Source organism: Myiozetetes cayanensis, unplaced genomic scaffold, assembly GCF_022539395.1.
Source record: "Myiozetetes cayanensis isolate MyiCay16 unplaced genomic scaffold, myiCay2020 scf4, whole genome shotgun sequence".
Lineage (NCBI taxonomy): Eukaryota > Metazoa > Chordata > Aves > Passeriformes > Tyrannidae > Myiozetetes > Myiozetetes cayanensis.
In genome coordinates, this window is record NW_026087631.1 from 45,989 (window position 1) to 73,924 (window position 27,936).

At 46.5% G+C, this 27,936-nt stretch overlaps 1 protein-coding gene across 6 annotated transcripts in view; it reads right to left on the reverse strand.

The window, feature by feature from the left end:
- The window catches only part of PAX5 (paired box 5), a 134,851-nt gene that overhangs the window by 11,244 nt on the left and 95,671 nt on the right, over nucleotides 1-27,936 (reverse strand). For 4 of the 6 annotated variants that reach the window (XM_050328846.1, XM_050328844.1, XM_050328843.1 and 1 more), the window contains one exon: nucleotides 24,707-24,808. The exons of the other annotated variants lie outside the window; for them this stretch is intronic. In XM_050328846.1, the coding sequence (XP_050184803.1) occupies nucleotides 24,707-24,808 (102 nt within the window). The remainder of the gene's footprint in view (nucleotides 1-24,706; nucleotides 24,809-27,936) is intronic. 6 annotated transcript variants of the gene reach the window in all.

The window sequence follows — 27,936 nt, forward strand, 5'->3', positions numbered from 1 at the left end:
CAGGAGCTCGAGGAGTCACTGAGCACCATCAGCTCAGTGACAGTGTTGCTTGCTTCTTAACATACTCTGCATATCCATCAGCCTTGCAGGGGGGAAAAAGAGAAAGGGAGGGAGAGAGCGTGCGCACGCACACGTGCGAGAGAGAGTGAGAGAGAGAGAGAGAGAGAGAGAGAAGGACAGGAAGGAAAATGAGAGGAAAGAAACATGAGAGAGGGGAGGGGAAAAGGAGAAAGTCTCAAGCCCTGCTAGTACAACCGCAGCACTTGGGCAGACATAAGTAAAACTAAGATAGATGAATGAACGCTGCATGACTGCCTCGCAAATTCCACCAGCTATTCTAAGGCCCATCAGCTACACTTCTTGACAGCAGTTTTTACCAGCTGGCCCTTGTCCCGTTCAAAAACAAATGCAACAGATCAGCCAGCCAAGGACACACACGCAGCATGTCACACACATGAGAACGATGCCTGCCTGCACCATGAGGAAGGGGTGGCAATTGGGCATATCCCTCCTTCACATGAAATGGTAAGCCCCTTCCTCAATAGTTCTTACCTCGCTGAGACACAAAGACATAAAACAAAGGGTTTTTTATGTCTGCCAGAGTTAGCCCACCTCTTGCCACAGACCTGGCTCCACACTGCCACAGGGCTCTATGTGGCTGTAGCCCAAAGGGGACCCTTCCACCCCACCCCCTTCACCCTCACCCCCTTCACCCCCCCCAACCCCCCACCAAGGGAGAGGTACAGCGGAAGAACAAAAAAAGGACGATTCCCAGTAACACTGCTTCTACAAGCCAGAGGCAAGACCTGGGAGATGCGTTCTACCTTGAGATGTGGGACAGAGATATAGGCCCCTTGCCCACGGGGTGAGCTCAGGTGGCTACAGACAGTCTGATGGTGGTAGATGGAACTTCAGCTGCAAAAATGTCCATTCTGCAGCATTTTCTCTGGGAATTTGTTGGAGGTGGATTTTGTGATTGTAAAGAACATAATTATGGTGGTTAAACAGCCTGTATTATAAGTGATTTTTAGGTGTGATATTGTCATCGAGCTGCAGCTTCAATTGTCATCATGTTGCAAGTGGTTGCCATGGACATCGTGCTCAAGAGCTAGTGTCAGCTGCCATTGGACAGTTCGTGGAGCCACAGCAGCTCGACCAATCCCTGATTTACCCTGTTGCTATCCTACCCCTACATACATATGTATATGCTCTCTATGTTTATGTATTTTCCTATACCCAATCCTAGTTGGAGGATTAGCATGCTCCTCCTATTCTCCTCCCATATTCCTGAACCTTCCTCCCCAATCCCTATAAAAACTCTTCATTTTCTAATAAAGTTGATTCAGCTCTGTTACCCCAACACTGAGCTAGCTGGTCTGCATTTCCACTTAATTCCAACAGGAATTATCAATTCACATTTACCAGTCTGCTTGGCTTTCAAGTAAGCTTCCTGCAAGTTTCCTTTGTAATTTTCAAGGAAAATAAAAAGTGTGAGCATAGAAGTCTTCAGAACCAAGAGGTGAAGGAAGAGATTTCATCATGTCTTTTATACTGCTGTGGCTTTAGAGAACTGCTTCTGCAGGAAATGGGGAAGATGCAGGCATATTCGTGCACTGGTACTGGATGTGGGGCAGAAAGGTGATGGAAAACATCCGGCTCCGTGGAAAGGTAGGATGATTGGTAGATGCTCAAAGCAGGGCCAGCTCTCACAGAAATCATTTCATTCAAGGTGTGGAAACTTCCCAGACCAGAGAAAGCCTGACCACTGCTACTGCAGTAACGCTGTTCACCATGTAGATATGCAGCTGCAGCCCCCTGAGATAGCACAGCAGTCATGATAGTGTCCTTTGGCCTTGTCTCCTTGTGACTGTATGATAATACCAACAGAACCCAGCAGCCTAGTCAAACATGGAATAGGCTTGTTATCCTGCTGCTGGTACCTTTGGACTGAAAATGCAATTTGAGTAAATACTCAGCAAAGAAGTTCCACATGCCACTTCTAAGCATGCCACTGAAGTCTCAGAAGACTCCATGAATCAGAAGCTCCAGAGCTAGTACAGCTCAACCAGACCCAGCTGCATGCAGACACACACGTTTGGACACTTTTTGCTGAGTTTTCTGATACCAGGTTTTTGCATATGCATTTGCAACAGGGAGAAACCATCAGGAACATGGGGGTGGATGACTATTACCAATGTGATGGCTGGTAATACAACATGCAGGTGATTCAACAGCAGGTGGTACAACATGCAGGTGATACAATGTACCTTCCTCACTGCCACAGCCATGTGATGGCTCACAGCTGTCACCCACTAGGGAGGGTGACCACAACCCCATGCCTGTGCTGTCCCTCCTGCCAGACCTGTTGCAGCCAGTGTTTGCTCAAGCCATCCCCAGTACTGGCCCTTTTTGTTAATCAAGCTCTAGGTATAGCACAAGGCCTTATGCAGCTCTTCCATTTGGCAGGAAATTAGGACAAACTAGAAAAAAATGGTGTTCAATAAACACAACTGCTTAAGGAACAGGAACAGAAGGTTGGGGGATAAAACTCAGAGCCAGGCCAGGAACAGCAAGACCATGCCCACACCTTTTTGGCGTTCAGGTAAGTTTAAAAAGAAACTGCTGTATTTGTCCCTAGGCTGGGCTCCTGCAGACAAACACCTCTCCCCATGTAGCCTAACTTTCTCTTGTGCTGAGGGACCTTACTTTTTTAAATGAACACTCTCATGACTTTTGTTTTTTATCATTTCCTTCTGTGGAAGTAATCACATGGATCATAAATTTCTTCAGTGAATTACAATAACAGTCATTATCCTGGTAGCGAAGACATGCTTGACTGCATGGGGAGCAGGGATAAGCACTGCACTGAGCCACACGTTCGTACCTGCACATCATCAACTGGCTCTGTGAGACAGCGGCTATCCAAACACAGCCTGGAAATCTATTACATCAAAGCTCTGCCTGCCATAAGGCAGCCATGGCCTGAGCTGGAGGTGGATATAAACCAAAGCAGAATCACAGAATCATGGAATATGCTGAGTTGGAAGGAACACAGAAGGATCATCAAATCCAACCCTTAACCCTGCACAGGACCATCCCCTAGCATCACACCATGTGCCAAAGAATATCATCCAAATGCTTCTTGAACTCTGTCAGGCTTGGTGCTGTGACCACTTTCCTGTGGAGCTTGTTTCAGTGCCCAACTACCCTCTGGATGAAGAACCTTTTTCTAATATGTGATCTAAACCTCCCCTAATACAACTTCAGACCATCCCCTTTGGACCTTTCACTGGTCACCAGAGAGAAGAGATCAGTGCCTGCCCCTCCTCTTCCCCTCACTAGAAACTTGTCGACAGCAATGAGGTCTCCCCTCAGTCTCCTCTTCTCCAGGCTGAACAGACCAAGTGACCTCAGCCACTCCTCATACAGCCTCCCGTCAAGGCCCTTCACAATCTTTTTTGTCCTTCTTTGGATGCTCTCTGATAGCTTAATGTCTTTCTTATATTGCAGTGACTAAACTGTGAGATGATCATTTTGAGGAACTTGGGAGGACATCCTAAATGTTCCAAAATCTGCCACAGACCTTTTCTACTCACAGTGTCGAAAGTCTTGGTGAGATCAACAAAGGTAACATAGAGTCCTTTGTTCTGTTCCCGACACTTCTCTTGCAGTTGGTCTGAGAACAAATACCATGTCTGTGGTACCTCTGTTGGCTCAGAAACCACATTGGCTTTCAGGCAAAAGATCTTCTGCTATGGCGGGTATTAATCTGTTCAAAAGAATTCTTGCAAGGATTTTACCAGCAATGGAGAGCAGAGTAATACCTTGGTAATTTGAGCAGTCTGATTTATCTCCTTTCCTCTTGTACACGGCCAAGTGAGAAATAGCGATGCACTTTCTGAGCCCTTTCCAATAGCCAATGGTGTGAAGCAAGGCTGCGTTCTCTCACCAACTTTATTCACAATCTTCTTCAGCATGATGCTCCAAAGGGCCACAGCAGACCTCAATGATGAAAACGGTGTCTACATTCAATATCGTACTGATGGGAGCCTATTCAACCTAAGGCGACTGAAGGCTCACACTAAGACCTTAAATTATCTTATCCGTGAGCTGCTTTACGCTGATGATGCTGCCCTTGTTGCCCACACAGAAGTAGCTCTGCAGCATTTAACATCCTGCTTTGCAGAGGCTGCTGAGCTCTTTGGACTGGAAGTCAGCTTGAAGAAGACAGAAGTTTTATATCAGCCTGCACCTCAGGAAGTCTCCCATCATCCCCATATCACCATTGGTGAAACAGAGCTCAAATCAGTCCAGCAGTTCAATTATATGGGAAGCATCATCTCCTCAGATGGTAAGATTGATGCAGAAATAGACAACAGGTTAGCTAAGGCATACAGAGCTTTCCGTAAACTCCATAAAAGAGTGTGGCAAAACAAACACCTGAAGAAAAGTACAAAGATCAGCGTTTACAGAGCTGTTGTACTGTCTGCTCTTTTATATGGATCCGAATCATGGGTCATTTACCAGCACCACTTGCATCTCTTAGAACGCTTCCATCAACGCTGCCTCCGCACAATTCTGAACATCCACTGGATGGATTGTGTGACCAACACATCTGTCCTTGAAAAGGCAGCAGTCACAAGCATTGAGGCCATGCTGCTGAGCACACAGCTGCGCTGGGCAGGGCACGTCTCCAGGATGCAGGAGTGCCGCCTCCCTAAGATCGTGCTCTATGGGGAACTTGCCACTGGCTGCCTCAAGAGAGGAGCCCCGAAGAGGAGATACAAGGACTGCCTGAAACAATCCCTCAGCCTTGGCCATATTGATCACCACCATTGGTCTACCCTGGCCTCCAATCGGGAGGCCTGGAGACACACCATCTATAACGCTGCTGCTGCTTTTGAGAACACACGCAGGATCACTCTCGAGGAGAAAAGACAATGCAGAAAGAATAGCGTCTTGTTGATATCACCTGGGGAGTCTTTCTGCTGTGCCTTCTGCAACCAGACTTGTCTATCTCACATTGGCCTTTTTAGCCATCAGCGCGCTTGTAGCAAGCGTGGGTAGAGCCCTTCTCAAATCTTCGTTCATGAAGCCTAGCCATGATGATGATGACTAAACTGCACACAATATTCAAGGTGAGGATGCACCACTACAAAGCAGAGTGGGAGAATCACCTTCCTTGATCGTCTGGCAGTGCTTTTGCCTGATGCCCCCAGGACATGGTTGACTCTCCTGGCTGCCAGGGCACTGCTGACTCATACTGAACTCACCATCAACCAGGACCCCCAAGTCCCTTTCCACGACACTGCTTTCCAGCATGTCAGTCCTCAATCTGTCCATACATCCAGGGTTTACCCATCCCAGGAGCAAAATCCGGCACTTCCCCTTCTAGAATTTCATATGAATGGTGATTGCCCAGTCCTCTAATTTGCTGAGGTCTCTCTGCAGGGCCTCCCCCCTTTTGAGGTACTCCAAGTTTTGTACCATCTGGAAACTTGCTTAGTACCCCTTCCAGTCCTGTATCCAAGTCATATATGAAGATGTTGAAGAGGACAGGGCCTAAGATGGAGCTCTGTGGAACCCCACAGGTGACAGGTTGCCAGTCTGATGTCATCCCAGTCACTATTACCCTCTATGCTTGACCCATGAGCCAACTGCTTACCCATCACATGATGTGTTTATCCAGCTGTGAGCTGAACAGTTTGTTCAGAAGGATCCTGGGATAGACAGTATCAAAAGTCTTTACTGAAATCTAAAAAGAATACATCAACTGGCTTCCCTTGATCAACTAGGTGAGTTACTTTGTTGTAAAAGAAAATGAGGTTTGATAAGCAGGACTTTCCTCTCATGAAGCTGTGCTGGCTGCGACCAGTGACAGTGTTGTCCTTCAGGTGTTTTTCAACACCTCCAAGAATAATCTTTTCCACAGCTTCACTAGGCACTGGAGTGAGAATGACAGACCTGTAGTTTCTGAGGTCCTCCTTCTTGCCTTTCTTGAAAACTGGGACAATGTCTACCAGCTTCCAGTCAGGTGGAACCTCTCTAGATTCCCAAGACCACTCAAAAATCATCAGGTGAGGTTTTGCAATGACGACTGCAGCTATTTGAGGATTCTGGGATGAATCCCATCAGGCCCCATAGATCTGTAGGGATCCAGCTGGAGCAGCAGATCCCACACAATTTCAGGGTCGACTAGTTGAACATTCGCACAGTCATGGTCCTCCAGCTCAGGGCACTGAGACCCTCTTGGTCTGTCATCCATGTTCAAGACAGAAGCAAAGAAAGCGTTAAACACCTCTGCTTTGTCTCTGTGCCTGTTTGTGAGGTTACCATCCTCATTCAGTAATGGGTCAATGATATGTCTATACTGCCTATTACCATTAATGTATTTGAAAAAAAAAATCTTTTTATTGTCCCCCACATTTCTGGCAGCTTCAACTCCAACTGAGCTTTGGCTGCACAAATTTTCTCCCTGCAGCGTCAAGCAGAATCTCTGTATGCTTCCTGTGTCACTTTAGCTTGCTTCCACTGGGCACATACATTCCTTTTTTACCTTATTTTCAAGAGAAGATCCCTGCTGAACCAAGCCAGCCCTCTGCCTCACCTGCTTAACTTCTGACATTTGTGAATTGCCTGCTCCTCTGTTTTTAGGAGGTAATGTTTAAAAAGTGACCAGCACTGATAAACACTAGCACCTGCAAAGCCATTTTTCCAGGGCACTTCCTTCCTAATTCCCTGAGCAGCCTGAAGTCTGCTCTACTCGTGGCCAGAGCTGAGGTTGTGCTGGCACTTTTCCTCCTCTCAACAGAGATTTTAAATTCAATTGCTCTATGGTCACTGTGGCCAAGATGACCACCAATCTCCACTCACAATATCCACTCTGTTGACAAGCAGCAGGGCATTTTTCCCGGTTGTGTCCCTTAGGATCTCTTCTATAAAGCTGTCATCCGGGATTTTACGAATCTTCTGGCTCAGGTTGTACCAGCTGTGTGATGGTCCCAGTTAAATTCTGGCAAGTTAAAGTCCCCCACAAGGACAAGGGAAGCTAATTTGAAAGTGTCCCTTAGTTCCTCATAGAATAATTCATCAGTGTCATCATCCAGGCTGGGTGTTCTATAGGAGACTCCCATGATGATATCTGCATTATTTGTTTGCCCCCTGATTCTTACCAAGAGGCTCTCAACTGTGCTATTGCCAACTGTGAGCTCCATACATTCCAACCCTTCTATTACATATGGTGCCACCCTTCTGCCTCTTTTGGCCTATTTATCTCTCCTAAAGAGCCTGTAACCATTCACTGCCCTAGAGATGGCTTCACGATCCAGCAGCCCAGGCAGCATCCCACATAATAACAGAGGGACAAACTATCGGGGACCTTAGAAATGCAGGAAAAGAGTCTGGGCTCTTGGAGAGAGAGAACAATAGTGTTGTTTTACCTCAGTAAAATAAACTTTCCTCTCCACACCAAGACATCGCAGTGGCTCACAGTGAATGAGGTCTGCAGCCCTGCCTGGGAAGCTGCTGCCTCTACAACTCACAGGACTCACTCCCTTAGAAGTTTTCCTCATGAGCAGGGAATCTGGGAAACACCTTTCAGTTAAAACTTCATTTCTCACAAAAAAAGATCTTTCACATCACTAATATACTTTTGAAAATCTGTAACAATTTGCATAAAATCTTTCAGTAAAAAAGTGTCCCGGATTTCAATTTTTAAAAAAATAAGTTATTTTCCAAACAAGACCTCTTCTTTTAAATTCAGACAGATGATAAGTTTTCAAATTGAGTGCAGTGAGTCTAAAAAAGAAAAGATAACCAAAAGTCTCAACTGGAAAACAAACTGTTGTACCTTTGAAGAAAAATCTAAAGTAATTTTTATTGTTGGTTTTTGTTTTGATTGAATCTTGGACTTTCTTCCAGTTCCAACTTTCATTAGCAAACAGCAGGATCAGTGATTTATACTGCTCTAATCTTTGAATATCAGCTGCATTTAAGCTGGGGGACGAGTGACCCAGGGCATGCCACAGGCTACCCACCAGTCATCTGCCAGGTCTCCTCCTGGTCCTTTGCCTGTTCTTTGTCCAGAAGTCACACAGCAGGAAGGAAATGGATCACTCTGCCTTCTGCTCTGCAGACCAAGCACACTTGGCTGTTAGCCTACCTGCTTAAGACCAAGCAGTCTACATGCTACAAAAAAAATGGAAATGCAAAAAAATGGGGAAGATTACCAAACTACAGCCCTAATGTAATGAAGCACATATTTCAGAAACAACGTTCCTCCTGGGAAGAAGCTGAGCAGGAAAATACACTATATATAGCAAAAACCTACCATGATCTACCCAATTTGTCTCAATGAAGACACTCAGGGTGATAACCAGCTAAAATGCAGGACAAGCCCATGGGATTCATAGGCCAGTCTTTGAAATGCAGGCTGGGAGAATTTTCTGAAGATTAGATTACCAGAACTTGTGCCAGGCTGAATGACAGGTCCAACACGTGGTAATGAATGCTGCATCCTGGAATGATCAGCAGCCTATGAGGGCCATACAACCATTTCAGGTGTTGATGTCTTCGTTGTGCCCACTCCTGCATGCATTGCACACAGCACCGCCACTGCAACAAGACACAGCACTGCTTTGAGCAGAGTGACGGCAGCTCCATGAGCTCAAATTGTAGTGGATCTGGCATGAGCTCTGGTGGGAAGGAGCTTTAACAGAAAGGAAGTATTTCCCAAGGAGACTAAAAAACATCATTTTGGAAAACCTCTTCAACAAGCAGTTTCAAAAAAGAGAAGCTGCTTTTCACCACACTTGAGATCTTCCCATCAAAAAGGGAAGCCCCTCTCAGTCAGTGGAAGCATGCTTACTTGATATTGTATGCAGCAACGTATCTATTCTGAAAGGAAAAAAGTGAATAAGGCATTAATAAATAGAAAAGGGGAAATGCAGTTAATATCCAGTCCCTATTCTCCTTTTTTTGGTTTGTGGGGTTTTTTGGTTTTTTTTTTTGAGAATGGAATGGAAAGCAACAGATTTTGGTAAAAGAACAGCCCTTACCAATGATTTTCAAGTAAAACTTTCCTTACACAGCACAAAACCTTCACTTGTCGATCTCAAATGAAAAAAAAAAGCCTGACAGTGAGTTCCTAGAGCACTAAGCTCTTTATCCATACTGTTTAAACACTATGACCGAATGCTGTCAAAAATTTCATCCACCTCTAGCCAAGACAGGGCCTCTGGAGCTGCAATATGCTATAACTGTCACAACAACCCTGAGACACTGGTACTCATAGGATCCTAGGTAGTGCCACTAATAAGGTAGAATGATTAATAAGACAGCATTCTGCCCTGCCCTTTGGAAGAAGAGAAAGAAAATGTGGCAGTAACTGTTAATTACCAGGGTCACTGGTGTAAGCAACACTCTGCTTTGGCACGTCTAGCACCATCCTCAAACAAACCTGAGCAAACAGGGAAAGACTTTTTGTTTGTTACAGCTCTCTTCTCTCCTAAAAGCAGAAGGAACACCCTTTTTTTTTCCCCCCAAGAAGCTACACACATATATATATAAATATATACATTTATAAGTAAACATATAAAACTATACACTTCACGTTCAGTTACCTACAGATACCCTCACAGCAACCTGCCTGAATGCCAATGCGATGCTGGGGGCAAAACCCAGGGTCTGCTCCCTTAGCTGGCAAGGTGTCACATGTGGAGCCATTGGCGAGGGGACCGAGGAGTCTTTTCCTGGGATGTCAGGGACTACAGCACCAGAAGCAAATAAATCCCAGAAGCACCAACGGTGCATGTGCAGAAACACCCCACACACACAGGGAGAGACACACACTGATAGAGACCTGCCAACATAGACACACAGATATGTGCATGCTCTTTACACAGATAGGCTTGTAAATCATCTGGCAAATCCACTGTAAGCGGATCAATAGATAACTTATAATCATCTATGACCCTTCATATACTCACACTCAACAAAAGCACAGCCAGTTCATGTCTGTCATGTCTTGAAGTAATTGATTAACTCTTAAATGAACAGCGAAGGTTCAGCCATAACCCGAATTTGCACACATGTGATTTCAAAGTGAAATTAGCCCCTACATTGGCTAATTGTTCCTGCACATCAGTCAAGGAGAACTTTATCACAGTTGTGCTTGGAAAACACTTGGTCACATTCAGAGAGCATCTCTTCAAAGTTCCCAGTCCCATCAAGACTACCAATTAACTTCTAATGAATGCTGTATATGATTTTATCACCACAAAGATTGGCCACTCTTTTCCCCTATTTTATCTTTACATTAGCTAGCACCTGCTCAAAGAGATATGATTTTAACAGTTCTGAATAGGCTATCATATTTTAAGAAAACAGTAACATGCAGATTTTTTTAATACTATCTCATTTCCAAGAAGCTACAAGGCACAAAATCCCATCAATGACTAATGAGTTGTGGGTTAAGGTGGACGTACCTTGCTGAGAAGTCACTGTAGTATTCTCGACCCGTGCTGCCTGCCATAAAATTTTAATGCTGCTTCTGACATATTTATGAAATATCTCACCTAGTCTTTGCAGGATGACAAAAAGATTTACATCTGCAATTACTGCAAGCACATAGGTTTTAGCTATGCACTTTAAACTTTAGTACACAGAGGTATTTAACTTTAACACAACAAAGGTAGGTGGTGCCACAGAGCAATATTGAAACTGCATTAGGAGAGATTTATCTCCTTGTATCTGGAGGACAACTGCTCAACTTATCTACACAGAAGATAGCATTGCAATTAATGACAATGAGGAGTTTGCCCCTTCCCTCTTCCAGCTGCCCCTGCAGAGTCCCCTGCCCTCTCCACCAGCCACCAGCATGCAGACTCTTGAGACCCCACATAGACCCATAAGTGAGTAGCTGCACTGCTAGCAGTGATACCAAGATCAGTGAGCCACACTTGCCATACGCAGAGCCTCAACACCAGTGTTGCCCTGTGTGTGGTCAGGAACATGCTGATGCTCTGTCCAATTGCAGCAGCTGCTCACCCCAGCTTGTCTCTCCCCAGGCCTGGTCTATGGGGTTGCTTGCAAAGCCCCAGTGCACCCATGCCCAGTACAGGTGACTGGCACAAAGTGGGTGAGGGGCACGAGGAGGATGAGGGGCAGAGAGCAAAGGGACAGAGTAGGTGACAGTCACAGAGTAGATGAGGGGCATGTGGTGGATGAGCAGCACAGGGTGGACATGTGACACAGGGCAGACAAGGTCATGGAGTGGATGAGCAGCACAGGTAGGACATCTTTCCATGCCTGTGTGCCCAGGCTCTCCAGACCTGCGCATGTGTAGCTCCATGGCACACCAGGGCAGGCACCATTTCACCTTCTTTGCTCCAGACTGACCAGCTTGGTAGTGCAGGTGGAATGAAAGGGAAAACAACTGTGTCCCAGAATATACCAAGCTCTGCAATATGGTTTCATCCCAAACTGGTGTAAAAAGTCCCAGTAAGTATCTTGTGGGATGAAATTTTCCAAATTATGCAGCAGAAATATTGTGCTAGGTTCAGATTAAATCATTCGACTCCATGCTCTATCCTGACTTGAGACTTTCCTATAATTTCAGCCTTCATAATGACACTATAATGTGTGGTTAATTCCAGGAATTACACAAGTAATTTAAGTAGTAGCAAGAGTAGATAAAATGTTATGAGCTGTTATAACAAAGAGTGTGAAAATTGTAAAGTCTGGAAATTAAGCATTTTAGTAGCTTGATAAATGCATTTTGCTGCCAACATGAGGGCTGTTCTCAATTCTATGCAAATGCAGGTATGTGAACAGGGGCAGGAAAGCATCTGCATGGCTGAGGGAGCATCCTCCCACACCAGCATATTCTCAGGCATTGCACTGGTGCCCCAGTCCTTGGTGACCATGTCAGACGGTGCCATGGGCTGGCCACAGTTCGGCTGGGACTGGGCCAGCAGCTACAGCGGCACCAGGCAAGGGCCGGGTCCTGCCCTTTCTGTGGAGGTGGCACACCTTCAACGGATGGAAAAGTCTCTCATGCTTGTGTAAACCCCCTGTGTGGATGAGCTCTGCCAGCAGAGCCACAGAAATTCTCAGCATCTCAGAACTTCTGCCTGCAAGATCACATTTTCAACTGGACTGGAGGCTTCATCCATCCCTGGACTGGGACTTTAGCACATCAGCACAGTCTGCTATCCCCGTTCTGCCATTGTGGATAGCTTGTACAGACTCTGAAATGCAGAGACACATCCCCAGCAGAGATGTCAGTTTTTCTTTCTGATGCCAAAGACAATGCAAATAAATGCCTGAGTGACAGAAGACAGATAATTTCTCACTTGATTTTCATGACAGTGCTTTGGTTCTACCCCACATCCACACTATAGTCATCCTTTTAATGCAGAGTAAAAACATGTCAGCTCTGTTTCTGGGGTTGTGGCAGCTCATTCCTCTGGCACAACAGACCCTCTGCTGGCAAATGCTCTGGAACCTAAGCCATTTTCAAATAATGTCCTGCAGATGCTGACTGACTGCAGCCTGACTTGATCCAGTTGAATCAGCCAAAAATTTTGCCAAAGAAGAGAATACACAGGTGGAGAAGAGATGATGCTTGAGGACACTGTGGCTGTTGTGGCACATGCCCCAAGGGACTCATAGCTGCCAGCAAACCTGTGCAAACCTCCATAGGACCAGGCTCCTCACCAACTCCTGGCATTATGTTTCCTGACTTCAGTAGATGTGCAAGAATCAGAGATAAGATAGCCTGGGCTGAGGCAGCTCCTTCATGCTGAAGGAGACTGGCTGGATGAAAAGATGGGGCAGCACCAACACCCTGTGCCCACCCCTTTCTCTGACACAGCAAGTAGCCCTTCTCCCACCTGGGCACTCCTTGTCCCACCACAGATTCCAGGCACACCTCTCCATGTGAGTAAAACATCTGTGTTCACATGGCAATTATTTATTCTGTGACAAAACACAGGTGGAGCAAAACACCTGAAACTGATGGGATTTAATGCATCTGCCGCTGAATGGATGTCAAGTCAGGACAAAAGCGCTGCTTTTAGTCTTCTTATGTAGGAATTCAGGAGGTAACATTTAAATTTCTTAGCTTACTCTGCAGTCACTGAAGAGCCTAATTCCAAACTTACTGCAGTCACAGGAGACAGATGACTTATTCTTAGTTGAAGTGCTCCAGTGCCATATCTGCTGCTAGAAATAAGTGAACACATCCTTCTTTCTGGAGACTTCTCACTTCCCCATGCAGGCTGTCCCTCTTCTCCTGGCCCAGCCATGCAGCCCACAAGCAGGAGACAGGTCCTCAGAGTCTTACCACCTGCATTCCCCTGTCCAGGGTTTCACGCCTTTCCCACATAGCTCAATACACAAGTTTTCCAACATGTACACTGTTTCCTACAGCTGGACAGCCTCTGCTTTAAACTGTGTCCTTGGAGCACCTTCTTTCATTTTGATTACAGCATGCCATTTTGATTAAAAGTTCTCACTTATTATGGCTTTCTTCCTGTTACTCCATTTTGTTTCTTTCGCACTGATCACACTACATTGCATCACACCACAATCTATTGTAATGTCCAGGCATTTCCTCTCATTTTGATAGTCTCACTGGGTCCAGAAATTCCTGAAAAGAGAATACTTTATTCTCAAAGTATTTAATTTCAATTTGTGCCATAGACATCAGTTCTGATCACTGGAGTTTAACACAGGGCAGGTGTTCTGTGTTCAAACAGTCCTAACTGCAAGCAAATCCTTTCAGCAACAATTACACAGAAATCACACCTACATTCTTGGAAAACAACTCCAGCAAATGGCACAAAAGCTGAATTCGTAGACAACGCTCTGCAGAACAATGGCTGCAAAACCCCCAAAACCTTTGCAGGGGTCATCTTCCATGACAGAAGTGAGTGTCCAGGGAGCATGAGATGTCTGCTTGCAGGACTTAGTCTCCAGCTTTTCCTTGGTGACACAAATGCTAGAAGCAGGAGACATCCAGCTTATTGCAAGACAGTTTGGAAAGTGCTCAAAACTGGGCCAACATAGAACCCTTGTCACCCAGAAACAGGCACATCTCTCAGTGCATGCAGAACTCCAGGCTGGGGATGGCTCATGAGAAGACCCTGTGCCACAGGGCTTCACAACAGGTGGGCTAGCCAGGGTCTAACACCCAGAAGGAGAGAAACCACCTCCCACCCCCAACGGCACAAGGAAGCACTGGGCAGTTGGGCTGCCAAGCTCAGATATGATGGGAACACAAAAGACTCTGCTCTCCCATCAGTGTTACCGGCTGCCACCCTAGGGTGGCAAGGCATTGTGTGGCAGCGAAACGGCTGCCATGCCATACTCCTGTAGGCCATGAAGTGCTTTCCTGTCTGCTCACTTTGAGGATCTCAGCAGTTGCTTGTCATAAAACACAGATTGTCGGGAATCTGCCTGATTAATTCTGGTTGCTGGGTCTGGCTCCCGCACACACCCCACCTTAGGTGCACCAGTGCCTGAGACACTGCTGGCAGCCTTGACAGATGCTCGGCACTTCACAAGGCTCAAAGTTCCAACAACTTGGTGTTTTCAACGCCAACGCTTTTGTAATCTCCATTTTTTTTAAACTCTGGGTGCTGACACAACACAAGGAAACACAAGCATGAAAAAACAAATGTTCAGAAATTATAAAGCATTTTGTGTGCCCTCACATGGCTGTTTCTCTGGTCTGAGAAACCTCATCATGTGCAAGTGGTTTGAGTTCAGCCCTGCAAGTACAAAACAATCCCAGAACTCTAATTACACCTTCCCCCCTCAGAGACAAGGCTGGTGTGTGGCTCAGGACACTGAATTATAGATTCACGGAATGGTTTGGGTTGGACAGAACCTTAAAGCTCATATAGCCCCAATCCCCTGCCATGGCAGTGATAACAGTTTGCTTCAAACCCTGTCCAGCCTGGAACCACCACAACTTTTCTGGGCAACTTGTGCCGGTGCCTCACCACCCTCATAGCTCTGCTTCACTAACACAAAACATAACTTTCCAAAATCAGAACTAATATAGACCTCATGACTTTCTAATTACAATTAGCTTTTCCAGCTTTCCATTATTGTGTTTCCACCCCTGGTGGTCTAGGGGTAAAGGCGCCGGCTATCACCGCGGAGACCCGGGTTCGATTCCCGGTCAGGACCACTCCCGGGCAGGTGGGGCTCGTTAGCCCTTAAAGGCAACCCACCTACGTCCTAAGGACCTCACTGCCACTGTCCAAGCTCGCTTGGCCCGGCAGATGAACCTTAGGATTAAAGGGTGGGCTCAGTTCCGCGCACACTGTGTCTCACCTAAAAAATCCAATGCGCAGGCTGGAAGGTGGAAAGACCTTCCCCGGATCTTCGCTCGCGAAGACTGGCCATTATTATATATATATTACAAGATAGCTGTCCATAATGACACATACCCAGCAAACTTGGATAGGGTAGAGGATGCAGCAGTGTGGCTCAGCCCTGGCATGCCATATGCTGGCTGAATACCAAGCTCCTACATTGGGGGTGGATAACCTAGCCAGCTGCTGTCACTGCTGGCTTTGAAAGCTGGGAGAAAATGATCTGTTAGGAAATCCTCTGTTAAGTGTTACCTCCTCCTACTTTCCCAGAGGAGTATGGCAGTGCCCCTGCAGGCCCTGCATACACGGAGAGTGTCTTCAGTGCCCAGAGGAGGCCCTGGGACTGGCTGGGTAGGGGCAAACTGACCCTGCATAGGGCAGGCAAATTCTGTCAAAGAGACCAGTGTGCCAGGTCCTACACAGCAAATGCAATCAGTGAGCTTTTAACACGTGACCTACAAGCACCTCAATTTTAAATTTCTGTCTCTGCATGTTTTGGGGCAGTCTGTTATAGTTCCAGCATTATGGATCTCAAAGACACTGTCTTGCAGGGGACAGAAAAATGTCTAGTAACATATCCCCCCCCCCCCCCCAAACCAACCAACCAAAACCCAAAACAAACAAACAAAAACCAGCAACAAAAGGCTTTTTTAATTCTCACTATTGTTTTATAATCACCAGTATTGCTTAAGGCTGAACAGCACATCACATCCATAACATTGAACGATCTAACAGGGAATAGCCTCGGTTCTCAGCTACCATCAGCACCTCCCTGTGGGTACCTTGGAGTTGGAATGGTCCCACAGTTCCCTTTTGGGGATGCAGTACAGAGCCCTGTGCCATCAACTGGGTGCCTCCCTCCCTGTTCTCCCATCCGCAGGGGCCACGGGCAGCCATGGTGCCAGGCAGCATCCCAGCTCTGCCTAGAGCAGCATCCTCTGCAATGATGCTCCATGAGCTTCATAACCAACATCCTAGTTTGGTTCAGGTTATGCAGCCAACATCAACACATTCTGACCCAAAGAGCAGCTTAACTTGAACACTGGTATCTGAACAGTACACTCCCCTATCTCAAGGGCAGCATCGTTCGGCTACCAGCGCCCCAAGCCCTGCCGTCGTTCCGGAGCGGGGACGGGACAGTTTCACCATGGAGGTCTGGCTGAAAGCCTCCCGCCACCCCACGGCCCTCAGTGTCGCTGCTGCCAGCTGACACGATGGATGGATTTGACTGAAGGTAGCCAAACTGTCACTCAGGAGATGCCCCCTCGGTACCTCTTCTGGCTGGATCTACTAGAGGCTGGGCTTGCCTGAGCCGCTTCTGTCAAGGATTTCAAAGGGAACAAGCAGCTGAATGCGGATCTGACAGCTCGGCCGAATTAGGGCTATTTGCATGCTAATTTCCACCGTGCTTAACTCATTGGCAGACCTAGAGCGAGAGGCAGCCTCTGCATGTTTGGAACAATGCTTGACTGATCTAGCTCCGTTAATGAGCAAATTATGGTAATTTTGTTATTACAAATGCATAGAAATTTCCAAAGAGTGGAGCAATACAATATGTTTTCTCTCCTCCTCCTCCTCACTCCTAAATATAGACTCCTTTGTTTATACACACTTCGCCTTGCTTACTTATGTTTAGATATGCAGAGTGCCTTACCTTGACAGTAGGCAGGTATTACAGACAGAGCAGAGGGAGCCGGCAGAGCAGAGGGGTCCAGCTTTGCTGTACACTGGGGACCACATAATCAGTTGGGATAAAGAATAGAGAGCCTACCTGATCCCAGGTAAGGACCAGGTCTGCAAGGGAAAGGTGGATCAGCAGATCCAAAGGCAGTTAGTTTTCCAGCATTTCACCTTCTTGCCCTCTCCAGCATAATTTCTAAATCAATTTAATGAAACAATATCTGACAACATCATATTGAAAATAACATAAATTTTATCTACATTCTGTGCAAGTATGGTAATTACATTCCTGAGAGATGAAAACCAAAACGTTTCTCCAGGCTTCCAAGATGCTAGCAGACCCTCATTCAAAAGATACATGAGCAGTGGATAAATGGATACCATTTATTTAACTGCTTCATTATTAATTAAGGGAATCATTTGTCAACTGATTTGCAATCTGGAATTGCCCCAAGATATTTGTGATGGCACATCACATGCTATATCATATGTAATGAAATTTCTCCAGGATTTGTCTTGTTAGATTATGGAAGGGTGTGGCAGCCCCAAACCTGGGGAAAAACACAGCAAATTTACTTAACCAGAGAAGGCCAGATGTCAGCACTTCTGCCCTTTGGTAGTAGCTCTTCTGGCAGTCATGGTGAAGCTTGGGGTGCTTTTGTGTGCATCTGCAGATCGTGAAGGTGTTTTTGGGGCACACTGGGGGATGTTTGGGTTTGAGCTATTTGAGCTGCCCAGAAGTGGCAACACCAGCACAAGTTCCTATAACCCAATCAGAGGTATCATACCCATCAAAACAGCAGTGTGAAGGAGATAGAGCAGATGGCAAACTTGGGACCTCCAGGTTCTGAGGAGGTAACCTGCAAACTTTCTGCTTCACCAAAGAGTTGTTAAGGTTTATTCCTTACTTGCTTTAGGTCCTTTTAGCATAAAGGGCCTGAATCTCCTTTCATGCTGACTGGCCACAACAGTGTCACTGTCCAAATAACCAAGCACTTTCAGTGCTACGCTGTATGTAAGAGAACCCGGTTCACCAATGTCCTGTGACATCCCATACACTGCAATTTGCTTTCTCTGCCCCTGGTTTCAGGCATTTTACCTCTCAGTTGCCTCTCTTTTACCTCCTAATATTTACTGCCACATGTCAGGAGATTACAACACACTATTGCAAAACTTTGGCAAAGATAAGAGCCCAAATAAAAACCACAAAGACATGAAAATAACTATGAATAAAGTCTTCAGCATGCCAGGGGGGACCAAACCCCACCAATACCTACAGATTGGATTCTGGTAGTCCCACATCTGAATGGCTGCCTCCTGAACCCTCCATAACACGAGGCTGGAATTCTGAGCCCCTATGCCCCTTGGTGCAGGCTAGATGCCAGTGAGCTGAAGGAGGGTGCTATCCCTTGCAGGCTCAGGTGTGAGAAACTGCCCGAACAGGAAGAGGTCACACAACCTCACTGTTCCTCTGCATCAATACCTGCCAGCTACAATTAAAAAATGTTTGAAAACCACATGTTTTGTTTCACAACATCTTCTCCTTCCCCTTCACACATAAGAATCAGCATCTTCTCCTAGATAAAAAATTGCTCATGACAACATTGCTATTTTTTATGCCTTTCTTTTCAAAGCCCAGTTTTGAATGTCACTGTTTTCAGGTCCCTTTAGTCAGGTAATTGCACATAGTCTTCTTATAAAGGAAATTCATTTGTTCAGGGTCACTGCATGGTTTTTCATTAAAAACAAATTACCAGTGCTCAGAAAGGACATCTGGGTTTCAAGAGTCCCATTAATGACTATATTTTCAGCATCACTATTCCGGACAGTCTACCCTTTCCTGTCACCAGGCATGCAGGGCCCAACAGGAAAGGAGGGGATGGGGTGAACGGCAGCCTCAGGGAGCAAAGAAGGGGTGGCAGATTGGGAGTTCCAGCTCTGGAGATGGGATGAGGGAATGGGGGGACAGAAACAGAGGTGCAGCAGGCTCTGCTGTCCCAGTACTTCTAAAACGAGAATTGAAATAAGTATTTCAGTGAATTATTGTGGCTACTTGAATATGACCTTCGTCCAGCTCAGCTGCAGATTATGAGCATGATGATGAGGGCAAGCACATGCTGAAACTGGATACAGGCATAGTTTGTTCAAGCCCCGTCTCAGCAATGAAACTGTTGCAAGCCACTCTGCCCCAGCCCCATTAGGACCCAAAAGGGACACAGCTCCTGGGATAAAGTCATCAGAGCAGGCACGCATGCTGTAGCTTCAGCACCACTCCTCCTGTCTTCCCTTCTGTCTCCTTGCTGATGGCCACCATCTGTGCCACACATGGGAGGACACAAACCTGCAGATACATCTCAGGAATAGACCCACAACCACAAGTAGTGATCTGTGAAGAAAGACCTGACCCAGTGCTGGAAACAGGCTGGTTGTGTGTGAAGCAACAGAGGACCAAGAAAAGACCCCAGGCAAGCAGCACTAGTCCCTGTCCTCATGCCAGCCCCAGAGCCCACACAGTAGGAGGAACAGAGCTGGAGAAAAGGTTCAGCCTCCCAGAGGTGAGGAAAATATGGTAAAAGTGTGCTCTCCACGACCAGCCAACGGCCGCTCCAGCAGCTGCACCTCTTTTCAAACACTTCACCTCAGGAAAGGGCTCTGGCTCACTCACACAGACCAGGAAGTAAAAGTCTTGCAAATCTTGTGTTTCCCAGTGTGTGCTCCCAGACGGCTGATGCTGTGCTCCCAAACTCGAATGTAAGGCAAGCAAGAGAAGAGAAGGAGCAGCAGCTGCAAGCAGAAGAGAGTGCTGTCTCCATCTGAAGAGGCAAACAGCCCTGGGAGTACTTCTATGGAACAGACCAAACACAGCTGAATGGCACCAGGCTCTAAGTACAGGATGGGATGGAGAAGAGTTTGCTCCTGACTGCTCTTCCCAGGAAAGGCTGCTGGGAAAACACTGCTCCATGTTTCCAAAGTGACAGCACATTACGGACACAGTCATGATGTGAACAAATAGTAACAACAGTGGCAAATTATTGGGGATAATTTCTGCATTGAGCATCTCATTAACCTGTGAGATCCTGTGCCCTCAGATGGGCACAAATCTAGAAGGAATCAACAATCAATTAAAGCTCTAAACAGAGGAGAATATACAGAGATGCACTAGACAAAAGGAACATTTACAAAGAACATAAACTCTCATACTTCAAGGCATCAGACACCAGACAATGAGGGTTAAAAAGAAGTGTTCCCTCTGTGCAAGTTGCTGCAGATGCTGCTGTGTCCCCTATCCCAGGTGAGGTCAATGACTGTTCCTGGGACCCTGTGGCTTCCCATGACAGATGCCACACAAGGCAGATAGGATACCAAGCCAAGGGCTGGAAGCAGGCAACACTGGAGGCTGTTGCAGGGTGAGACTGTAGTCATGGGTTGGGGGAGGGATGTGGAGCGTGATTTCTCCTGGTCCCTTGTGTAGACATTAGGACCTTTCCTGTGACAGTGAAGCTGTCCACAGGGCTCCCTCTGGCCTCAAAGGGGGACTCATGGCTCTGTCTTTTAATTGCAACTGGGGTCTATATCAGAGCTGTCTCATCTGCATGGACTGTTGGCATCACTTCTCTTCCAGAGAGGGACCTGTTTTACCCTGTTAACAGCTTATTGACCCCAGCATCAGGCAGAAGCATACAAATTTCTGCAGCACATTTCCAGTAGTGCCTGAATCAAAACTTTGAGTAATGGGATGACAGGGCTTTTCAGGATGGAGGAGTCTTCAGGTGATCTCAAGATCCTTCTCACAGCAGGATCAGCAGTAAGACCAGGCCAGAAGGCTCAGGGCTTCACCCAGGCTGGCCTTGAAGCTCTCAAGGATGGAGACTTCACAGCCCCTCTGAGCAACCTCTGGAGGAAAAAGTTTGGAGATTTTTCTCATACCCAGTTTGTATTTTGCTTGTTCTGACTTGGGTCCATTGGTTTTTTTTTGTGCTGGGAGGCCCAAAACACAACTGTTCCCATTGTGAGTCTACAAATTCCAAATAAGGGGAATATGGCGTTTTAGGTTACAGGAAGGGTGCCAGAAGGCAACCTGGGCGTTGTAGTTCACAAAGTACTCTATTACACATGTGCAATGAGTTGCTAAAGATTAGTCAAGAAAGTCACATGTTACGAAATGATACAATTTGAAACCAATATTTAAGCTTTCTTCTCTGACAATAAAGGATCTTTTGATACACACTACATTGGTGTCTCTTCGGTCCCTAGGACCCATTATTTATTATATTAATAATATTGCAACAAGGTGATAATTCCTTCCCTCCAGCTTCTGCCCAGAATGCTGCTGCTTTGCGCACCGCCAGTGCACATGGCAAAATTATGCTCAACTCCCAGTCTGCCACATGCCTAGATTCCCTCCAGCAGTCAAACAGTCCTCAGCCCTTTTTGTTGCAAAGCGATGTTTTCCTCTGTGCAGGATTTTTTGTTTGCTTTGCTAGGTTTCACACTCGTTCTCAGCCTGCCTTGGTGACTGTAGCAGGGAGATTGCTGAAAGTGAAACCAGTACACTGCTGAAAGCTCAGCAAAACAATATTTATTACAAAGAAGTAGCCAACAAAACGAGAAGCTGAGAGACAGAAAAGAGAAGGGAAACAAGCCCCCAGGACAATCCCCAACTCACTCAGGCATTATTTATGAGGTTGTCTTACTGACCCCAGAATGCTTAGAATTACCCATAGCAGAAGCCACATCCCCAGAGCATCGGCAGGTTTACAAAACGGCAGGCGTCCCTGCTGAGGTTACCTTGTCCTCCATGAGAATCTTGAATTCACTCCCAGCAAGAGCTATCTACTTTTTATACAATTAACCTATGACATCTACCTGGGCAGGTATGGCCAGGACTGCTCAGCTAGAGGCCCTCGGTCCCTCCGCCCATTAAGTAAGTAGTACCCCTTCTGTGCCTGCGTAACTACATTGGAATTTGCCTGCACCTGCATGCTACATCTCAAGGCGTCTTTTCTAAATGAGTCTGGGGGCTTACTTAATCATACTCCACTTTCTCCTTCAAATGTCCTTGGAGGGCCATCGACCAATAGTGAGGCCCCAATTTATTTCAGTTTATACAAAATGCTTCCTTCAAAGATGAAGTTCTCATGTATCAGTGCTCATTTTCACGTAACTCAGCAGGAAAAGAACCAACTTTCACAGGTGGCTGGGCCAAAACACAGACCAAAAATAGCAGCATCTAATTAAGCAGGAACACAGTGCATCCATGTTACTGCTCTGTTCCAGAGCCTACTGGTGGCACCATTTGGCATCATCTGAACATCTGACAAACTGTGTTCTTTCATGGTTGTAGATGAAGGTTCTAACCCAGACATATCACTGGCCATGCACTACAGTTCCATGCCTGGTACCAGCACCCAGGTGGAGTGTGACATAAGCCAACACCTGCAAGCCTGACCACCCAGCCAGTAGTTTACCCACCTATCTGCCCATCTGTCCTCACTGTGGCATTTCACCTTTGCCCTTTGACATCAGAGCACTGTGGGCTGCTGGAAGAGCTCCTCTTCAGTCACCTCTACAGGGTGACGTCTACCAAAAGGCAGAAGAAGGGAGCAGGGCCAGTGACCTTCAGAGAGAACACATCCATGGGAGCCTCGAGCCACGGTAGCTCTCAGTTCCTAAAGTTCTGGACTGAAATCAAAGCCATCTGTTTTGTTTTTTGATTCTTTTAGAGAAAACTATTTGAAAAGTTTATTCTCTGCCATCGCAGACATTTACAAGCTACATAAAAATGGAAATTCCCTGTTGATATGCTAGTCCCTGGTTTTGCAGGAAAGGAAGGAAGGAGATGTGAAATTGTAGAGCACATGTTTGAACAAGGCATGGAGATGTAGCAGAGACGGGCTCCTATGTGCATTCTTGCCTGTATGAGAGATAGGGAAGGACCTGGGGCTTGCAGGGGACAACACCGCTCCTACTGGGATGAGCAGTGTGGCAGCTGGTGAAGAGATAAGCATGGAGCACAAAGCTGAATCCACACAGCTTGCAAATGCAAAGAAGCAGGAGGGTGTCCCCTACCCCACAAGCAGCTATAGACACTAGGAGTTGTGGGATGAACGTCTGCAGTGTGGTGAGGGCCAGATTTATTCACATCAGTTGAAGCAATGGCAGCAGCAACAACAAGCATACAACAAAACATTGCCTATGTCTTATCATGTATATGTTTCTCCCATGTCTCTAAGCACTTAACTCACACAATTGCTTAATTATGAGCAGAAATTCATGGCTTATGATTAAAAATCTTATCAAGGAAGGAGATTTCTAGCAGGGGCTCCAAAAATGAGTACAAGGCAGAGTCAAGTCGTGAGATGAATCCCTGAGAGCTGGCACAGCAAGCTCAGGCATGGCAATTTGGCTATTTCAGAACAATTGGGGATGTGCCAACGGCACCAGACCGGGTCTGTCTCTTGCTTCACCATCAGCCCCTTGGGGACTGCAGTGCTTTCCCTAGCAGGGCTCTGAGAGTGATCCTGCAAAGGACAGGAGTCAAAGAAGAATTGTGAAGGCATTTTGAATGCTAGTTAGCAAATTCTCACTTAAATGAGATGGAGAACCTACAGGAATTGCAGCTGACCTTCACACTAGCTGGAGCAGAAGGTTGTTATTAAAGGAACCAGTGAGAGGAACAGTGCAGTTATTCAATATAATGGGTCACAGAAGCCTATATGTAGTTAAAAATAAAATCTATTACCTGGGAAAATCAGCTCAGATGACTCTACATCACCAAAGCACACTCCTCTGGCTGAGAACCACCAAGCCCCATGTCCTGCAGCTTCGCTATCCTACCCTGGCAGCTGCTCCCAAACAGCTGGTAACTCCCCAGAAAAGATTAAAAGAGCAAGTACTTCCACTGCTGTGGCCCAGCCATTGCTTGTTGCCAGCCCTGGATGTCACCATCCTACTTTGGATTGCGCACAGATCTGCAGCCAACCATGCTCAGTTACACCAACAATGTGACAAACCTGCAGACCCTGCCCTGCCCATCCCAGATACCTGCATAACCCCAGCTCCTTATGCCATACAGGCAAGCAGTGGCCACCAGCCAGCTCATACCACCTGCATTTCTTACTGCAAGGTTCCAGAAGAGGAAGGAAATTCTAGAAGTACAATGGCCTGGGAACAACTCAGTGTCCCCAGGACTCGAGTTTGCACACAAGAATATTGAGACACATCCAGCACCCAGGGCCAGTGACCTTACCTCTGGGGCAGCACAGAGGCACACAGTGTGTTCAGAGAAAACATCTGGGTTAGAGTAAAGCCTGAGTCAAATGGGAAGAGCCTGGCATGGCCCAACATGGAGCAATCTTCAGAGTACACAAAAGGGAGGCTGGAAGCTCCTTCAGTATGTTTCAGTATCAGTGCCAACGCTTTGCTTTGGCACTCTGCAGGTTGCATGAGCTCCTGGGCTGGGAAGCCTGGTCCTACTTCACTCAAGAACACTCCACACCTCCCCTTCCCCTTCAGCACTGTGGGTTCTGCCTTTATGCTCGCCTCAGCACGGAACATCCACAGAAAGCCATGTCTCCCTCCTGAAATGCTATTTTATTTCCTTTTACTTTTTTCTTCCCCTCCCTGTTCTGAAGACTCACCAGGCACCATTCCTGTCAGCGCTGGAGTGGAGTAGCTGCCCTGTCCAGCAGGAGGGACATGCGGAGGGTATCCTGGGAGGGTTGTGCTTGCCAACTCACGACCTGAGGAATCAAACCAACAAATCACCACGTGAGCATTGCGGCAAGCGGACATGGTTTTACATCTCCCCAAGCACCCAGAACACAGCCATGCATTTGTCATCACGACTCTGTGAGGACCAGCATGGGATTTCCAGCCTGGCAGGGAGGGCAGGCACAGTTTTGTTTTCTCTATAAGCTGCCACAAAGCTCCAAAGAAGTGAGAGACAGGAAGGGGAAGAGCAGAGGTCTGCAGGGAGGCTAATGCACCCGACTGAACTCTGGCTGCTTGTCCCTATTCCCAAATTCCTCCAAAGCTTAGATTTGTAAAGTCAGAAACAGTGAAATAGGAAATAACACTGATCTTAAAGACATTTTTCCAGAAAACTCTCTAGAAAATCACAGTGCACAGGCTAAGGATGTTTACTGTCTAAATACAACAGAGGACACCTCTAATAAAAGCAATTAAAAAAAAAAAAGGACAAACACAAAACCTTAAGACAGGAAGGGGGCTTAAAATACAGTTTGCTGTGGTGCCAGAAGAAGAGTCAGATTCCCAAACACAATCTTATGCAATTCTCTTTCCTTAAGCTGCAGAAACATGGTTTTTTTTAATCAAGTACGCACAGGTCTTCCATAAAACTAACCCCACAAAAACAGGCAGTGGAGATGTTCTCCATCTCCCTCTGCCTCTGAACATGGGGTGCTCTGTCTTCCTTCACTCCCTCCCAGGAACAGCTCCTAGCACCTCATGGGACATGTCACTGCTGGCAGAACAAACACATGAGGTCAGACAGTGTGCCTTGCACAGCATCGCGGAAGTGACGCCTCAACCCTGCCTGGACCCTGGTCCCATATGACAGTCCCTCGATAGTTGCCATCTCTTCAGGCTGCCACAGTGGAATTTCAAGGAAACTGTCGATGGCAGTTGCCATAAGTGACCCTCCTGAAGAAATTGATGCTTCTGTGATTTCGCCAGGGAGGATCCATGCCTTATCCCAGAGGGACTCCTGGAGCTCACTCATGGTCTTCTGGACTCCCACAGCATCCCTGGGCAGAGCACTTACCCAGAGATTAGTGGCTTTCAAGACACACTCAGGTGCCTGGTAACATTAACCCTACCACACCACAGCTGGGCCAGCAGTTGGATGCAGGCCCTGCAATCCCTTCCAGGTGTGGGTATCACACAGCTTGCTCAGGGTGTCACTCGTATAGGGACCTGTCCTATACATCACCCCAGCACTTCAGGCCCTCCACTGACTGTCAAGAGGCTCCTCCAAGGATGAGGGGAACAAGGCAACCCTCACAGCCAAACCATAGCTCAGGGGCAGAGATACTGCATGGGTGCTGAGCTCTGAAAAGCTCAGTGTGCTCAGGTAAGAGGAAGGGAGCTTGGGTGAAGGCAGCTCTTGGCCCAAAGGATGACCCCTGCTCTTTCAACCCCTACAGATCAGGAACCACTCTGGCTCCAGCTAGCTCCAAGATCCTCTTGGCCCAAAACAGCTCATTAGCTGGGCAAAAATCACAGTGAGTGCAGGTTCCTTCATCAAAATATAACATGTTGGATCAGCAAGAAAAATAATGTGGCTTTCTTGATTTTACCACCACTGACAAGAAGAAATGCAAAGATTCTGGTTTTCACATTGCTTTCTGCAGGCATTTGTTTTTATGTCAGCAAACTTTTTTCAAGTCTGTAGAGCTTTAAGAGATTGAAACTGAATGTTTTCCCAAAAGCCAAAACCTTTTTTTAAAACTTTTTAGGTTGATAGGGATTTTGAGCCACAATTTCATTTTGAGCTGATCTTAAAATAAAACTTAAAAATCTTCCTTTTTTTTTGATATCTTTCAAAGAAATGAGACCTCCTTTGATAAGAGACAAGTACATGAGTTATTGCAAATTGCAGCTCACGATCTCTGGGCCATGGTCATGAAGGCTACTTTCCCCCTGTCTTATGATGAAGGAGTCTGTGCTGAAACTCCAGCATTGCTGCAGTGATCTCTTAGCACATGCCCCACCTTCCTCAGCACTCTGCATCCACAAATTGGGTTGCACACTGTTTCTCTCAGGCCCTTCCTACAGAATATTTATGGTGCATTCACATTCTGAAAGAATTTAAGTTTCAAAACAATTGATTAATTTGCTCTCCAGTTGTAGGGAGAAGTCAGATCCCTTATGGAATGGCATCATGAATTCTAATTATTCAATGCAGGGAGAAAATGGCTCTTTTAGATTAAAATGTTCTCCCCTCATCACTGCCCTGTTTCCTTCTCTCCTACACAAAATTAAATTCTGATTGTGTCATTCTGCAGCCTGGACAAGACAAAAGTATCTGCAATCTACTTAAGTCACAGAAGGTAAGTTCAGCCCCAGTGCTGGCAGGGACTCAGTAAGGACTGTCCATAATGCAGATGAACACCTCACAGCCTGACTGCTGCCATCCAGGAACCCTCCACAGACTCAGGAGCACACCATGGCTCTTCACTTCCTCAGTGGTATGGTGTTGCCACAGAATGGCACAACGCTTCTTGTCCCAAACGTGCTTTGGTCTGAGGGTGAGCTCCCCCTCCCAAATTGCTCCACACTGACTACTCCCCACTCCTAAGTTTTCAACAGCTATTAAGGAAAACTTGCAATTTATTTCAATATTTTGAAATTTTACAAATTTTCTACTGTCTCCAAGGCCACTGTCACAACCAGAACAGTTAGCATAATTGTCAAGGGCAACAAGCAATGTAACCACCACTGGAGACAGCATGAAGACCAAGATCTCTGGTCTTTAGTGAATCCAGAAAACACCACTTACAGTCTACTCCACAGATTTGGGCTGGTTTCCACTACATCCAATTTCCAATTTAAATGTTCTATCACCAGCTGACAAATCTTTCTGGCAGGGTCCCCACAGCCAGGCCTCAGGCAGGACCTAGGGGGGCTGGCCAAAGTTGATCAACGGCATAGCTGCAAGTGCTCAATCCCACCTCGTCCTGTCTATTGCATCCAATGTATTCCCCTCCCCCCTCCCAAAAAAGATTGGAACATCCCATCTATTCCAGTACCCAACACCCTCTGATTTTTCACCCAGAGCATGGCTGGGTATTGGAACATTGAAATGGTCACAGCACCAAGCCTGACAGAGTTCAAGAATAATTTTGAC